Consider the following 17,915-nt stretch of genomic DNA (forward strand, 5'->3'; position numbering starts at 1 on the left):
CATGAAACAATTCAGAAATACAAATCTTTGGAAATAATACTCGCTTTCTTGATATACATGACTCGAAACATTCTTCTGTTACTGCAGCTTGTAAAAGTTAAAGGTGCTGTACAAGTGGGGCCAAACAATTTAGCTCAGCTCTTTGGCTTGTGTACCAGTGTTAGTCTTTGCAGTCAGATACTGGCTGTCATATAGTGGTGATACTGATAAGCACAGAGCTTTATTTTTCTTTAAATACTGTTGGTTTGACGATGCCAAGAGGCATAATGGGGAAAAGCCCATATCAAGTAAACACATGGAATGAATCTAGTGATCAAGGAAACTCCATTATTTACTCCTTTGCACAAAAAATACATAAATTAATCTATCTGTGAGTATTTAGTTCTGCTTGTTTTTTTTGTTGTTTTTTTGTTGGTCACCTCTGTACGGCAGTGCAGTTACTTTAATCTTCTTGTATTATGGTTGTAGGTAAAATGATGAGGTCAAAAAGCTGAAATAATTTGCATAATACTCTTTTATCCTTAGGCTTGTGAGGCTGAAAGTATTATGCTAAACTTAGCAGGACAACTCATCATGTTGCAAAGGGATCGATCTGGACCCCAGATACGAGACAAGGACAATAATCCTAATCAAAGGAAACATGTGAGTAAATGCATGTTGAATATTGTATATGACTTCAAACATGTCATTGTCTGAAGTTCTGGAAGGGAATGGTACAGGCATAAAAACAGAGAGGTCTGTAATTCAAGGAATTCAAGGCAGCATCTATACTTGCAGGCTGAATTATTAGCTGGAAGAAAATCACTAATCCTGTGTTTTGGGGTTTTTTTAAATTTTTCTTCTCTAAGAATCTGTGAAATGTTACTACTTAATTGTGTGACTGTCTAGCTGAAGAATTTACTTCTTGCATTGCAGTGAAAGTGATGAGTTTTTAAGTGTAAAGGTCCTGCACAGAATTTAGTGTGCACCAATGACAAAATCTCTAGTCTGTCTAAAACTGTTGTGTATGTTTATGGAACATTACCAAAATCGGTGACTTCTGAATTTTTCTGTACTGAGGGAAACATTTCTGCATGAAAGAAGCACTTTGAGAAAGTGGAATACGGAAAGTTTAGATGAAGAGTTTGCAGCTCAATCAAATTTGAGCAATTTTGGTGGTTGTAGTGATTTTTGTCAGTTCTAAGTTTGATGTTTGGGCTAACTGAATAAGCAGAAAGCCAGTTTTTATTTTCCTTCCTTATTTTCACTCCTCTGGCTTTCTAGCTAAGTATAAGGAGGTTAAAAAGTCAAGGAAATGTCTTGATTTATGTAAGTAATAAGCGGTGTTTTCCCAAGTGCTAGAGTACAGTAAAGAGGTAAGCAGTTCCTTTCCAGTTAGAAGAATGGCACATTTGAAGATTAGTTGAAAAACGGAGTTATTCTGAAGAGGGTGAAGAGCAATAATGAATTCTGACCTTTTTTTTCCTTTTTTTTTTTTTTTCTTTTCTTAACTAGTTGCCTTTTTGTGCTCCAGTCGTCCTAGCCCAGTCTGTTGAAAATGTATGGACGACTTGCAGGATCAACAAACAGAAACGTCACTTACTGGAGGCTCTGTGGCTCAGCTGCGGTGGGGCAGGTATGAAAGTCTGGCTTCCCCTGTTTCCCAGAGATCATCGAAAACCGCATTCCTTTTTGTCAAGACGGATCATGCTGCCTTTCCACATCAACATATACCCATTGGCTGTTTTGTTTGAAGATGCCTTGGTTCTTGGTGCTGTTAATGACACTGTGCTCTATGACTGTTTGTATACTCAAACCAGTGCTAGAGAACACTTAGAAGTTCTCTTTCCGTTCTCCATTGTTGAGAGAACCTCTCAGATCTACCTCCATCACATTTTACGCCAGCTGTTGGTGAGGAACCTTGGTGAACAAGCCTTGCTTTTGGCCCACTCCTGTGCCACATTACCATACTTTCCTCATGTACTAGAACTGATGCTTCACGAAGTGCTGGAAGAAGAAGCTACCTCGCGGGAACCCATTCCCGACCCTCTGCTTCCCACTGTGGCGAAGTTCATTACAGAGTTCCCCCTCTTCCTGCAGACAGTTGTTCATTGTGCTAGGAAGACAGAATATGCCCTGTGGAATTACCTTTTTGCTGCTGTTGGAAACCCAAAGGACTTATTTGAGGAGTGCTTAATGGCCCAGGACTTGGACACAGCTGCCTCTTATCTTATTATCCTACAGGTAATGGTGCCTCATGCATTGCAAGAGAGGTGATACTGGCTAATGGTGTAGCATTTAAAAAATGCTGTCATGCCCAAGTTACATGTGTTAAACAAAATTTTAGTTTAACAGTAGTCTGTGATTATGTCCAGTTACAAAGGAGGGGAATGTAATGCAATGTAAGTGGCTAGTTTACTGTTACAAGAAGGAAAATAATAGCATGAGATTTGCTGCTTCTCATCTCTGGTATACTTCAATGTGACATGATGTGGCTTGATTTGATAGGACTTTTGTTGCTCAATGGTAAAAGTAAGTGACTTAATTATGCTTTTTTAACTTGCAGAATATGGAAGTTCCAGCAGTTAGCAGACAACATGCTACTCTCCTATTTAATACTGCCTTGGAGCAGGGAAAATGGGATCTTTGTCGTCATATGATTAGATTTCTTAAAGCCATTGGCTCTGGAGAAACAGAGACACCCCCAGCTACACCAACAACTCAGGTTTGTGAGAAAACAGTAAATACTGTGCACCAAACCTTGTATTAGCTTTGCTGTTACAAAGCGTGCTCACTCCTTTGACTGTATGTTTGGGTTTTCTTTTTTTTTAGGAACCTAGTTCAAGTAGTGGCTTTGAGTTCTTCAGACACCGCAGCATTAGTTTATCCCAGTCGGCAGAGAATCTCCATAGCAAATTTAACTTGACAAAAACACTGAGTATGCCTTCTGGCCCATCTGGAAAAAGGTAACTGCTAGTAATGTCCTCCCTTCCACACTTGCTAGGTACTATACTTACTCTGTTAATGGTTTAAGTTACAGGGGTACGTTACATGATAGATTTGTTGTAGTCTTCCTCCACATCCTTCTGCATTTGCCTTTTTCCCACTTCTGTAATGTCTGTGCCTCTCTAAAATTCTCGGGAGAATATATTCTCACACATGTAAATACGTGTGTGTGTGTGTGTTCATGTGTATATACATGCAGGCTACTACAAGGATATTGCTAACGAAAAAGCCTCTGTATCCACGGCATGCATATGTAGTCATTTAAATAGCTAGTGAGGCTGCATGCTTCCCATTTGAAGGATCTGTTCTTGTGAAAGATACCTCTTGAATAGCTCACAGTACTGCAGTGTCATACTATATATTGCTCTGTGATACTGTGTACATCTTGATCTAGCAGTGTGTTGCCAAGCCATAAATAGAGCCTTTTACACTTTGGGTTGAATCCCTTTTAAACTGTTGTATGTGCACAATTCATATGGATCAGTATTAATGTTCAGAGGCAGCACTGAGTTGAGATTCAATATGATCCTGGGTTTGGGGTTTTTTTCCCCACATAAGACCTTCAAAACAATCTTAGGACAAGTTCAGATGCTTTTGTATAGTAATCTTCTACAGTACTATCTTAAGAGTTTTGATAGGAAGGGTCCTAGACTTAATACTTAACTTGTTTTTTACACTTGTTTCTCAGAAGTCACTTTGCAGTGACAATCTGCCTTTTCTCTCTCCTCCGTTTTTTCCTGCATTGTTAATAGTGTAATACTCTCTGGACACTGCTGCTGTTGCAACTTCCTTCCCATATTTAACTTAATCTGATGAGGCAGTCAACATAAATAGCAAGGATAGGTAGAAACTGCTTTTGTTGCTGTATAGTAAGCTCCCACTACTACTCTGGTCACTTGATACACCATGGTTGCAGCCAGAAGCCTTTCCAGCTGAGCTTCACTATCAGCCTGAATGTTGCTGTTCTCTGGTCTGTCTGTCTATAGGTGGAGCAAGGACAGTGACTGTGCAGAGAACATGTACATTGACATGATGCTCTGGCGGCATGCTCGGCGCCTGCTGGAAGAAATCAAGCTGAAAGACCTGGGCTGCTTTGCAGCACAGCTGGGCTTCGAGCTGATCGGCTGGCTGTGTAAGGAGCGAGCCAGGGCTGCCCGCGTGGAGGATTTTGTGCTTGCTCTGAAAAAGTTACATGAGGATTTCCTCTGGCCATTTCCAGTCATACCAGCTCCATCTATTAATTCACCTTTCAAGAATGGAAAGTGCAAGACAGGTGCTGTAACATCTGCATTGATTTGTTTTAGGTTTTTCCCTCCAGCAGTTCTAAACCCATCAATCTGAGTCTGTCCTTTCTCAATTCAGCCAACCAAAGAACAGGCTGATGCTGGCCACCTACACAGCTTTTTCACACAGGCTGTTTTGAAGGGATTTGATTTGGCAGAGACAGCATCTCTTGTGTAGTCTGATTACTCTCCTCTTTCTGTTGAGGTTTCTTGCTTTCTCAGGTGCACTGAATGGGATATCACTTTTGTGGATGTTGAGTTTAATGTCGATACTGCTTTTTGATGTAAAGTCTGCTACAGAACATCACTAGAATCAACATTTATATGTAGTCTTTAGATGAGGTTTTGCTTTGATACTTTTTTACATTAAACAAAGCAATGTTCCTAATACTTTAAATGTGATTTATGTTAAAAGTTAAGAATTTTGAGGACATGCTGTAAACCCCCCTTGTATTATTAATCTACCAGTTCATCTAGTTTATCTTCTTAGAGCAAAGTTGATACTAGCTGCCAAGTCTTCATCTTTTTGATACTAACAGCCCCATTATTTTGTTCTATTGATGCTAACACTTGCCAGCTGATACTGCTTTTATGCCAGTTCTGACATAAACTGATCAGCAATTCTTGAAATACCGAACTTACTGTATTTATTCACTTTTGGTGATCCCTCAGCAAACTGATTGAATATTTACTTAAATATAAGTTTTGGCTTTCTGAAGAGCCTGGAGATAACTTTTCAAATTTACTTTGTGATGGTTACATGACTTTGTTTGGTTTTAGCTATAGGGGAGCAGCTGCTAAAATCTCAGTCTGCAGATACCTTTGTAAATATGGAAATGGACACAGAGGCTTCAAACACACCTAGGAGTCGCAGCTGGCTTGGCACTATCAGCTCCTCTCAGAGAGAGATTGACACTGTTTCATCCCATGGACCACACATGCAAGATGCATTCCTTTCTCCTCTGCTAAGTAAAGGTTAGTCTCATCTGCTCATTGGAAAAATACATCAGTAAGTACACATTTCTGTTTTGGTATTTACACGCCACTGATGTATTGTTGTTTCTCAACTTCTGATAACCATAATTCAGAAAGGTGAAAAGAAAAGAGGAGAAGACATGTTGAAAATTGAACTGAAATTTTTATAACGGATGTATGCCTGTCATACATCTTTAACTACTTGAAGCAGAATATGAAGCTGTTATTTGCTGAAGTTACTGTCTGTGGTGGTAACTTGAAATGTAGTAGTTTTGCAGTCTGACTGGGAGGAATGTTCTAAGCGTTTTACATTTGTCGCTTGCACAGGTTGGCCTCTTTTGCAGGTTGGCACAGGTTTGAGTTTCTTTAGAAAGATATTAGATACATTCTTTATTGTGGAAACTGAGGAAATCACAATCAAATATAGTTTCCTGTTTTCCTGTGGCTTTGTTTAAATTGTTTTTTTTTTTTCTAAAATCATAGAATTGTTAGGGTTGGGAGGGACCTCAAGGATCATCTAGTTTCAACCGCCCTGCCATGGGCAGGGACACTTCACACTAGATCAGCTTGCTCAGAGCCATGTCCAGCCTGGCCTTAAAAACCTCCAGGGATGTGGCTTCTACCACCTCCTTGGGCAACCTGTTCCAGTGTCTCACCACCCTCATGGTGAAGAACTTCTTCCTAACATCCAATCAATCTGAATCTACCCGTTTCTATTTCTGTGCCATTCCCCCCTAGTCCTATCACTACCTGACACCCTAAAAAGTCCCTCCCCAGCTTTCTTGTAGGCCCCCTTCAGATACTGGAAGGCCACAATAAGGTCTCCTTGGAGCCTTCTCTTCTCCAGACTGAACAGCCCCAACTCTCTCAGTCTGTCCTTACAGGAGAGGTGCTCCAGCCCTCTGATCATCCTCATGGGCCTTCTCTGGACACGTTCCAGCATGTCCGTATCCCTCTTGTAATAGGGGCTCCAGAACTGGATGCAGTACTCCAGGTGGGTTCTCACCAGAGCAGAGTAGAGGGGAGAATCACCTCCCTCGACCTGCTGGCCACACTTCTCTTGATGCAGCCCAGGATGCGATTGGCTTTCTGGGCTGCAGGTGCACACTGCTGGCTCATGTTGAAGGGCTGCTCTCAAATATGAAAACTCAAATACACAATTCAACTCATGAAAATACAAAGGGGAATTTCATTTTCTATGCATTTTTCCTAACCACAGTCAAGAGACCAGAAATGTGTCTGACCATTCATCTGTTTTTCTTACTCTTAAGTATAGAGTAGCATTTTCAGCAGCGTCTACATCAAGTGATTTCAACTTTATTAGGCAAAAGCCCTAAGAACCTACAATCTCCCTGAGATGCTGGGACCTCCTGTGAGAGTCAGAGCCCTTGTAGCTGCTATTTAACAAATTGACAGGCTTTAAAAAATAAAAAAAGAGTGATATTCTCTCCTTCAGCTTGGGTACTCTCTTGTTCTATTTTCACTCCTGTTTGTCTTGTCTATTACTTCTGGAGACTGCAAGAATACATTAGGTTTAAGTAAGTTTGGTGTAGAGCAGTCCAAGAAACCACATGGGGAAAATTAAAATGGGGAAAATTTGTTTCCCTTTTAATTGCACTATATTGTGCTGCTGACTGCCACTACCACTGTTTCTATAAACTAGTACCTCATTGTTTTTTCTGACACAGATGAGGGCATTTGCATTTAATGACCTGTGGTATACATTTTGAAGCATTTTATTTCTAAAGTGAACCTAAGTTAATAGTCTTGAAAATGGTGTGAGCTGAAGTCTAATAATAGTAATTTCATAAGTAAGCAACCCAGAGATAGCATTATGGGCAAGAGGCTAATAAAACAACTTTGTGACTTCCTAAATGTTTTCCATAGAAAAGACATCTACTTTAATAAGGAAACTCTTCTGGCAGGTGCTGCCTTCATGCCTCACCACTGTAATAGTTTTATGTGGAGAGAGGCTGGCCCTTGCTCCAGTTAGAGAAGGATTTGTTTCGTCTTTGAGTTGGGAAAGAAGGTAAACATCTTGTAACTAAAGAGAAAGACTGGACAGGATTTGGTTGGATGTGTTAAAAAGGTTGTTTACTAATTATAACCTATTATATGCTTTGCTTAAAAGCATGTCAGTAATTAATAGCCAATTAGGATATGCCATCTCTGCTTAAAGAAAAGTATATAATCTGTCTGTGTAACGCAATAAACATCTTCACTCGGAAACAACTGGACCTCACGCAGCCTGTGGAGATCTGTGCTTGCCTCCATCAGTTTTAGCTTTGCTGTTACTGTTCTGTGAAAATTCTGTGGCTACATTGACACTTCTTCTCATAATTAGTGCAGGTAAATATTTACATTACTAAGCATTCAGAATCTTCAGGGTTTTGTATGCAGAGAAGAACTTGCTATTTCATCTTAATTTTTAACAAAGCTGAAGGTTAAGAAAGGAACATCTTTAGACAGTCTGCAACCCTTCCTACAGACTTAATTCTAGGACTGTAGTATGGAAGGAGCTGTCACTGCGTTCTTGCAATGATTGCCAACATGTTTTTAGGTTACTTTATTGATATTTTTCTGCAGAAGTATTTTTATTTGATAGAAAAAAATGGTAATTCCTGTAATAATTATTCTACTCTATAGTGCAACAAGGAGAAGGCTGAAGTGGGATGGGTGTGTGCCTGAGGTAACTTCTTAGCATTGCAATGTGTAGCAGAGCATTGCTGTGTTACACGTCAGTTCCATAGGGAGCAGTAAGAAGTCCTTACTGAAGTGAGCACTTCAGTTTTTCCCTTATGTTTCTGACAGGTGATGAATGCAGCATTGGTTCAGCCACAGACCTGACTGAAACAAGTTCTATGGTAGATGGTGACTGGACCATGGTAGATGAAAACTTCTCCAGTTTAAGTTTAACTCAGTCAGAGCTTGAACATCTCTCTCTGGAACTGGCTAGTAAAGGACCACACAAGTCACAGGTCCAGCTGCGGTAAGTAACATCAGCTTTGCATTTGAAACTTAACAACAGCTCGTATGCAGCCTTAGGAGAAAGAAAGACTCCTTATAGAGTAATACAGGGGGTTTGTCTTCAGAGTAGAAAAGTAAATAAAATGACTGTTTTTCCGTTTAGGTACTTGTTACATATCTTCATGGAAGCAGGATGCCTGGATTGGTGTATTGTCATAGGCCTTATTCTTAGAGAATCTTCGGTAATCAACCAGGTTTTCAGTGTAATGCAGTCTTCTGATATTGATGGAGAAATCTGTCAGAATATCAAGACTGGCCTATATGCTGTTGACAAATGGGCTTCTACAGATTGGTAAGTGATACTAGTTACCTGAAAAATAACTTAGAGTTATCTCAGCCCTACCTGAGACAATTCTTTAAAAGCATATTTGCAGAGAGTGTCAGCACAGTCACTAACTACAACTGTATTCAAACTGGGAAAAATGAAACCAACCCAACCCAAAACAACCAACATTCCAGCTTTTATTTTTTGATTATGCTTCCCTTTTTCGTTCTGTTAAAACTAAGAAAGAGGGTTCTGTACAGGAGGGATTATGGAAGATACTCATTTATATTAAACATCTCCCAAGAAACACTGCTTTTCAGGCATATGACAGAAGTACTAGTTTTTAATTCACTCATGGTGTTCCTTACCATTATTTTCCTAGCCCTGGGTACAAGCCATTTCTAAATATCATCAAACCGCAGATCCAGAAACTAAGTGAAATAGTAGAAGAGCAAGTACAGCCAGAAGCTTTTCAACCTGTGAATCCTTCTAAGGTTATTGAACAAGTGAACCCTAGAGCTGAAGAAAGCAGGACTTCAACTAGTCATGGCACTAATCCTCAGAGTGATGCTGGCAACAGCAGTGGAAGCAGGCATGAAGAGGACAAGTCTAAGACAGAGGATGAGGATTCCTTCCAAGAAGGCAGTTATGACTGTGTTGTGTCGTAAACAGAAGATGGACAACTTCCCAAGCATCAGGTGTGAAAGGAAGCAAACCAGCTCTTAGACATACTTCCATATTTTGGTTTTGAATTTTTTTTGTTTGGTTGGTTGGTCTTGTTTTTGTTTGTTTGTTAGTTTTATTTTTAATATTTTAGTCTTTGAAAACTTTAGTGGGGATAACTAAGCAGCAATTTCATTTATTAGTTTCAAAAGGAGGCAAGATTATTATTTTTTTTGATCCAATCTTCAGACTGCAGTTTTAGGTTTTGATTCTTAATAGTGTTGGGAGACATCGAATACTTATGGGGACAGGTTCAGCTAATGTGCATCAGTAGCTTTGCATCACCAACAGATGTTTTGAGGAAACTACTTATCTTTTGCTTGAGTTTAAAAGGTGAAAAGGGGATTAAATTTATGCTTTGCAGCTTGCCTGCATAAGAGATGTCCGATCAATGCAGTTGAGATTGGTTTGATATTGTTTTTTTGTATTAAAGGACTGTAAAATATATTGTATGTTTTTGTGAATACTCTTGTACAAATACTCAAGATTGTACCTTATTTGAAGGTACCTGTATGTATTGTGCATGATCCTAGGTGACTAGTAAAGTCAAAGCAGAGTTGCACTTCTTTCTGGATGAGGCGTACTTTACTGACCTAATATTGACACAAGGTGGCTTACCTGGGTTTTTTACTGCCACGTACAGATCTTGTAGTTGGGTTTGAGGGATTGCTGAAGGTTATTTATTTCATTGTAAATTCTTTTCTGAAAAATTGATTTTTAAAATGTAAATAATCATCGTATACTCTTGCTATGGAAAATTAGTTTAACAGCTCATACTTAAACATTTTTCATACATTTTATAATATGCATACTTGTAACTAAGACATATTTAACTTTCATACAATGTTATGAAAGCTGGCTGCAGAAATCTGTTGCTTTGAGGTACTATTTTTTCTAGCTGCTGTCCCTATGTAATAACTACCTGTAACAGTATTAATTTAGATATTAGCTTGTTTGTACTGTGCAATCTGAACAAAAATGCAACATTACTCATTTTATACAAAATAAACTAGTTTATTTTTTATAACATCATTTGATTACTGACATGGACCAAAGTACTCATCATAGGGTAGTTACAGCATCTGTTGCTTTTCTCATGTAGTTACTAAATGCACATCCATTTTAACTCTGAAAATTAAGCCTATTCACAGTTAAGTTGAAAAAAATTGTGATTCTGTCATCTTTATTTCCTTTGTAGATAAGGTGAAGTGCTTTAAAATGTACAAATATTAAAGTGTTGCTCTAGAATGGCTTTACTAAGCCAATACAACCAGTACAAGTGCAATAATTGCAAGTGTTACTTGGAAAGCTGGAGGTTTTAATGAATGCAGCTTGCATTTACATTGAAGAGGTGAAGCTGATACTGAAGTTACAGGAAAGAAGTCTCATTGAAGAGTTCCAGCATTATGTTTAGTCTGCATTGTAGCTGCTGGTTACAGATAACGTCTGTCATACCTACAAGCTTGTTGTGATCTCACATCAAAATCCATTATTGTTATAAAGGGGATACTTAAAAACTTTTTTATGATTAAAAAGAACCTGCTTAATCTATGTTAAATAAACTGTGCGTCAAGTTAATACTTTTCTGTGGTTCTGTGGTAATGATGTAAGTCAAGCACAACCTTGATAGCTTTCTGCTGTTCAGGTTTTGGATCTGAACAAGCGAAAACATACATTAAATGATATACTGACATTCTTAATATTAGTATCTAACTACTGTGCTACTGTTGTTTAGCAATTAAATCTTTTTAGTTGTGACATTTTAGAAGTTTGTACTTTAGTAGTAATTATCTCTATGCAAATCTTATGTGCTAATTTTGTATATCAATTTCACTGCTGTTATACTGCAATTAAAAGAAAAATGTATTCAACTTTACCTTAAGTTACTCCTCTGGAAAATAACTGTTTCTGACTTCAAGCCTTTTACAGTAAATTACTAGAATTCAAGTAGGTTGTTGCTGAGAAAACTTTCAAATAAACTACCTCCTGAATCACAGAATCACAGAATGTTAAGGATTGGAAGGGACTTTGAAGACCATCTAGCCCACCCCCACTGCCAGAGCAGGATCAGCTTGCATCACACAGGAACACTTCTAGGCAGGTTTTGAATGCCTTCGGAGATGGAAGCTCCACAGCCTCTCTGGGCAGCCTCTTCCAGTACTCTGCCACCCTGGAGGTGAAGAATTTTTTCCTTATGCTGAGATGGAACCTTGTGAGTTCTGGTTGGTGTCTGTTGTTCCTTGTGTCACTGGGCACCACTGATACAAGTGTGACACTCACCCTTTAGATCCCACCTCAGTCTCCAGCGGGCTCAACAGACCCAGCTCTCAGCCTTTCTTCATAAGGTAGATGTTCCTGTCTCCTAACCAACTTAGTGGCTCTGCACTGCACTCTCTTCAGTGTATATTCCTGGTCTGTGACCTGGGGAGTCCAGAACTGGACACAGTATTCCAGATGAGGTATCACCAGGGCAGAGGAGAAAAGGTGAGGAGAACTTCCCTTGACCTTTTGGAAGTACGCTTCTTACTGTGCCCCAGGATGCTATTGGCCTTCTTTCCCACAAAGGCACGTTCTTGGCCCATGGTGAACTTGTCCATCAGGACTCCCAAGTCTCTTTCCCCAGAGCTGCTCTCCAGCAGTTCCACCTGTAATGATGGGATTGTTCTTACCCATGACAAATTAAGATTGTTACAGCTTGCCACCTTACACTTCTCTGGTCTGTTTCACAGGATGAAGATATCAAACTCCTAAGTTTAAAAATTATCTTATTAATGTGCCTTTGAAGTTGCATCTACTTCTTGTATTGAAAAGATGTGTATTGGGTTGAGGTGGCAATGATGTGGCCTCTGTGAGTAGAGCCCAGGAGCTACCCCTGTATCAGGCACAGCCAGTTCAAACAGCCCCACCAGCCAAGCTTGTTACCTCCCCTCTGTAATATATTTAGTGACAGGTAAAACAATGCAGTGCAGCAGCTGTGAGAGAGGTAAGGGAGGAAATAAAAGAGGTGAGGAACACTCCCACAGCCAGCCAGGCCCAGAAAGGAGGAAGTGCTCCAGGAACTGGAGCAGGGATCCCCTCCAGCCTGTGTGTCGTCTGTACAGGTAAATGCATATATGAGCTGATGGACTAAGATTCTTAATGTCAGTATCTTACTACTGTGTTGTTTAGCAGTTAAATCTTTTTTGATTGTGGGGAAGCAGGCTCTGTGCCCGCAACCCATTGTAACAGGAGCTGTTACCCACCCAGCAGCCTATGAAGGACCTCATACCAGAGCTGGTGGATGATGCCTGAAGGAAGCTGCAGCCCATGGAAAGCTCAGGCAGGAGCAAGTTTTCTCATAGAAACTGCATATTTTTTCTTCATCTTCTCCTGGCCTGCTTGAGAGGGCATGAAGGAGTGGTTTGGTGGGTAGCTGGCAGCCAGCCAAGGTTAACCCACCACAAAAATTCTGTTATCTACAAATGGGCACTATAACCTCAACCTAAACGTAGGAAAAATGGGCTGTTTAACCACCTGGGGGAGGAGGGTCAACATTTTCTATGTAATTCCAGCTCTGTGTGTCTCCTCTTGCTTATCCAGCTCACATAAAACTGGCAGCCCTGGCTCTTGCCAGCCTGGTTTACTTTGACCATTTAGCATTTAACAGCACAGAAAGATTCCTCCTGCAGTAACATTTGCATATCATCAAGTTTGCTTGGTCTGTTTCTCATCTTGTACACAACTGCCTCTGAAAATGTAACAATGTTGGATTACTTGCTACCCATATGAAAAATCCTCTCACAGGGTGTAAGTGCAAAGGCCACTTCAGTCAGTCTGTTTCTGAGGGTAATTTGCACCATCACTTTTTTCAGCCAAAGCAAGCTAGTTTTTCCACTAGTGTGTTTTAGTCCAAAGCAATCACTTCACACAGTTTCAGAGCTGATGTGTCTCTCAGCTACAGACTGAGAGCCACAGCTAAGTAAACATAAATACACCAAGGCATAATCCAGCCAGAACCTGTACAGAAAAAGGTCTCTTCTTTTTATTATAAAGTGAGGGGAGATGTTGCCTGCCTTTATAAAGATATAAAGGATAATGGGTGACTTGCTGAAGGTGGTAAGATTGCTTCAGCTGAAAGAGAGCCCCCATGAGGAAAAAAAAGGCTACAGACTCAATTTATTATTGTTTCCTACCACAGAGCTCAAGATTGAGATATTCTAGGGGGCAGTGAGATGAATGCCAGTTTGTGATAAGTAGCAAAAGTAACCCCATGCTTAAACACAGAGGAGGGAGGAGCTTTCTCATAGCGCTCTAACAGAAAGATAAAATTTGCCCTGAGTTTTCTATTTATCATGGACCACCTGAAGTAAGTAAACTCAAGGAGTTTCCTACCAGGCAGCACTGAGAAGGGACTACCAAAGGTGGGGTTTGAAGCTACCTGAACATCTTCAGATGTAAGGAACAACTTTTTTCAGCTTACTGATCCTGTCAAAAGAAAGAAACACCACCACCACCACCCAGAAAAAGCAATATCCCAGAACCATGCATGGGCACAGTTCACCTCTGTATATTGGCTTTGAAGCTTGTACTTGTTCCAGTCTCAGACAGGATTGTTCCTTTCTAGACAAAATACTGCTAACGTTCAAGACCCATCTTAAAGCTTTCTGAAAAGGAAATTTTTTTAAACCCCTGTTCTGTTAATGACCAGCAGTGCTTGGCACCCTGCCTAAAATTCAGGTGGCAGTGACTAGATCTCCCTAAACTGCCTTACACTTCCTGGTCGAGTCTCAGCTTTATCCCTGGTATATTCTCAAGCTCCATCTGCAGCTTTGACAGAACCATAGCTATTGGAATACCGTATCCAGTTTTGAGCTCCCAGTTCAAGAGAGAGAGAGATCTACAGAAGGTAGTCTACAAGAATGACCAGGGGACTTCAATATCTCTCTTATGAAGAAAGGCTGAGAGAACTGGGGCTATTTAGTCTGAGAAGAAGGCTGAGGGGGGAATCTTCTTAACATCTGAAAATATCTGAGGGGTGGGTATCAAGATGAAGGGGATGCTCTCTTTTTGGTGGTGCCCAGGGACAGAAAAAGGAACAACACATACAAACTACAACACAGGAGGTTCCATCTCAACAAGAGAAGGCACTTCTCTACAGTGAGGGTGATGGAACACTGGAACAGGCTCCCCAGAGAGGGTGTGGAGTCTTCTTCTCTAGATCCTTTCAAGACCTGCCTGGATGCATTCCTGTGCAGCCTCCCCTAAGCGATCCTGCTCTGGCAGGTGGATTGGACTAGATTTATAGAGGTCCCTTTCAAGCCTTAACATTCTTGGACTGTGTATGATTCTGTGATAAAGTGTCCTAGCCCAACAGAACCTTTTCTGCGGTGACTAAGAAACCCCTAGTTTTTCCTCCAAGAACGAGAATCCGTGCTCTATCTTCAAAACAGAAATCACACTTACACAATTTCACATTATGTAACCACAGTTTTGTGATAGGACTTTGGGCTGGTGATTTGGCAAAGCTTTTTAACTGTTCTTCTCTAAGAATACATAACAAGCTCTAAACTGGGTCATCCTGCATGTTCCTTCCAGTTTATTATCAAGAACCAGATTAAGTTTAGCCCTCAAGGTAAAAAAGTACTGAACAGCAGCGCTGTACAGGCAAACTCTTCATCAGCTATGTTTCATGTGGTACGATTAGCTCTGTACAGATGTGTTAGAGCTTGTCTATTTGCGCAGTGTTTCTTCAGCAGACTTGCACCACAACCTAGATTGAACAGAGATTAAAGACAGGTCTTGCTAACACCAAACAACTCCCCTCAGCTCAGTCTGCCACTTTACATATGCCAGCTGAAATGCTCCTGTTCATTGCACTGATCCCAACACCTTCTTCAAATGCAGCCTTCTGCTTGGCAGGCACACTGAAGGTGTGGCCGCACCATTCGATACTGCAGTAGATCATATAACTGCAACAGGAACAGGCCTTTGCAACCACATTCTTAACTTGATGAAATGCATATTTCTGAATGTCTTCCACCCACAGAGACCTAACAGAGCACTATGTATGTTAATGGAGAACAGTAGAGGTTCTCAAAGCCATCAAAAATCAGGGAAGAAATCTAGCATTAAGGAGAAGTAAAGCAATTTAGAAAAGGCTGTGCATAGAAATTGTTTCTGATTAACATGTGGGATTCTGATCACCTAGCTGCTTAAACACTTTTTCTACTCCCATACCCTCCTGTCCTTTAAAACACTGCTTGCTTTCTGTCTCTTTCACAGAATGATACACACAGTACTTTTCATGAGAATAATAAATCACAGCAAACAAGGACCACTAACAGCTTGTACTAAATAGGGAAGCAGATGGACATTACAACAGTTGTCAAAATTGTCTATCCTATTTTTCAACCTGTGATCAACAATACATTTGCTCCTAAGTATCAGTTTTGCAAAGAATACCTAGCTTTGCTACCAGTGACCCTTCCATACCATGCCAGCCAGGGCCCTCATTTTAACATTTCTCAGCTCGGATAGCTTTCTCGTTCTTTGGCAACACCTATCTTCTGCACAGCTCTGACCCCAGTTGTCTAACTCCAGCATCACTTAGCAGTATTTCTACCCCATTTTTAAATAAAACATTAGTACAATGAATAAAACAAATCAAATATGCCTTTAATAATAATTTTGGTTTGGATTTTCACTTTTGTTTACAAAGAGAGAAATTTACAACAAACTAGACATCCCTCACAATTACATTTTTTAATAAACTTTAAATTCTAAGTTGGCAAAAGTTATTGCTTTGCTGAAGTTCCAGGAATTGCTAACAGGCATTCTTTTATTTTGGTTCCCAGTGCAAATTCTTCACACAGCATTTTTCAAAGTCATAAATCAGAGGTAAACCACAAAATAAAAATCAAACCTGAGGAAGACAGTAAATATCAGTGCAGCTTTATTTAACTAGCTGTGCATCAGCCAGAGTACAGTACAAAACATTTGGTGAGAGTCAAAACATGAGTTCTAACTAAATCTCCATTTATAACTAAATCTCCATTCATAACAAAATCTCATTTTTTCCAGTAATTAATAGCACTTTTTAAAAAAAGCGTAATATAGGGATTGTAGTTTAAAATCAGACACAATAAAGAGAGTGGTGATTTATGCACATACTAATGTAGAAAGAGCCACAGTAATTCAACCTTTTACCCTAGTTCATGAGTCAGTTGACAATCTTTGTGAATTACCTTGCAACAAATTAAACTGGTTCTTGCCACTACCTTACACAACTACAGGACAATGTGAAGGAAAAATACTTGATCAGGGAGTTGCTGTCCATCACAGCTCAGAGAAGCTGTAGTGTAACAAAAACCTTCTTTCACAGGCCCTGGAAGCTTCCCAGTACTAGCATGTTTTTACATGAAATGATGATGAGTGCATAAAATTTGCTCTGCAAGCGATTTGACAATATTCATGAGATGAATGTAGTATTAATCTGTACAACTTGTAGTGTGGTATTGACATCACAGAATGGTTTCTATGTAGTTTGGGAAAAAAAGCACAACGTTTCTTCAGGTACACAGAGTTATTTGAATTTAAAAAAACAGTACTAATGGAAGAAAACCGGAAGTATTAAAAAGAAACCAAAGAGGTGGCTTCTGAACTAAAAGCTTGTCAATCAAAATTGGAAGACATTCTAAATCACTCACAGTCATTTATAAAATCCATCCTGTCAAAACAAAGTAAGAGCAATCCAGAGACTAGATATATTTTTTAAAGATGACTGTTATTGGTAGTTTTCCATATGGAAAGCAAACTGTATTTTAAGAAACAGTTAAATCTATTAGTGAAGTGCAATACTGTCACATTATTAAAAGTCTCTCCAGAGGAGATACAAAAAATTAGACAATTCTAATAATTAGAAGATAAACTGAAATTTAGAGTCAATTAATTATAAAATGTCCACATAAAGGAGTGGGGACTTCGCACTCTTACATACAAGAGAGCAAGTCACATGCTTGTATGCTGATACTGAAAGATCCCAGTGGGAACAAAACGACAAAGATGATAGGTCAAACTTACTCAAGTTCTAACAGTGACAAGACAGGCAAAATGTTAGGTACTAAGTTTTCAACTGAAACATATTAAATTTGGAAAAGATAATCTAGATAAATAATTACCAGATTACATAATATTTTTCTGCATTGTGCATTTGCCAAAACAAGCAACACAGCTTTCAGTAACTTCATCCAGTGATAAAAGTAAGGCTTAAAATTTTGCCACCTCTGCCCCCCCACCATGTAAAGAAGCATCTTTTAGCTGAAGGTCTTCATTTCAAAGGACAGATAGGCCTGGTAGGCAATAGTCCCTCAAACGTAGTTTTATTTTGCATAATGTCAAAATAATTTATTGAGGCCCTTTTCATTACAATTTCCATCAATACTGTGCTAATGTTATCTCCTCAAACATAGTTTTCACTACAAGAAGTCAGTTAGTCAAGCTACTCTTTCAATAGAAGAACTGTATTCACATTGACACGAAGTATCACTATATCCCCAAGACAGCAATAGTCACACTGCCAAAGAAAGACCACTTGCCAAAGTACTTTTACATTCTATGAAAGTGTCTGTCATCTTGTGAGAAAGGGTTGCCACAACAGGCATGCTGCATCACAGAGATGA

The 17,915-nt window shown here is 39.6% G+C and overlaps 1 protein-coding gene across 2 annotated transcripts in view; it reads left to right on the top strand.

The window, feature by feature from the left end:
* RIC1 (RIC1 homolog, RAB6A GEF complex partner 1) overlaps positions 1-9,953 on the top strand; it is a 46,532-nt gene extending 36,579 nt beyond the window's left edge. For both annotated transcript variants that reach the window (XM_054397410.1, XM_054397412.1), the window contains 9 exons: positions 535-642; positions 1,495-2,223; positions 2,546-2,704; positions 2,812-2,945; positions 3,972-4,258; positions 5,049-5,243; positions 8,055-8,232; positions 8,374-8,562; positions 8,918-9,953. In XM_054397410.1, the coding sequence (XP_054253385.1) occupies positions 535-642; positions 1,495-2,223; positions 2,546-2,704; positions 2,812-2,945; positions 3,972-4,258; positions 5,049-5,243; positions 8,055-8,232; positions 8,374-8,562; positions 8,918-9,203 (2,265 nt within the window). In that variant the 3' untranslated portion in view covers positions 9,204-9,953. The remainder of the gene's footprint in view (positions 1-534; positions 643-1,494; positions 2,224-2,545; positions 2,705-2,811; positions 2,946-3,971; positions 4,259-5,048; positions 5,244-8,054; positions 8,233-8,373; positions 8,563-8,917) is intronic.
* The last annotated feature ends 7,962 nt before the right edge of the window (positions 9,954-17,915 follow it).

The sequence above is a fragment of the Indicator indicator genome, chromosome Z, assembly GCF_027791375.1.
Source record: "Indicator indicator isolate 239-I01 chromosome Z, UM_Iind_1.1, whole genome shotgun sequence".
NCBI lineage: Eukaryota > Metazoa > Chordata > Aves > Piciformes > Indicatoridae > Indicator > Indicator indicator.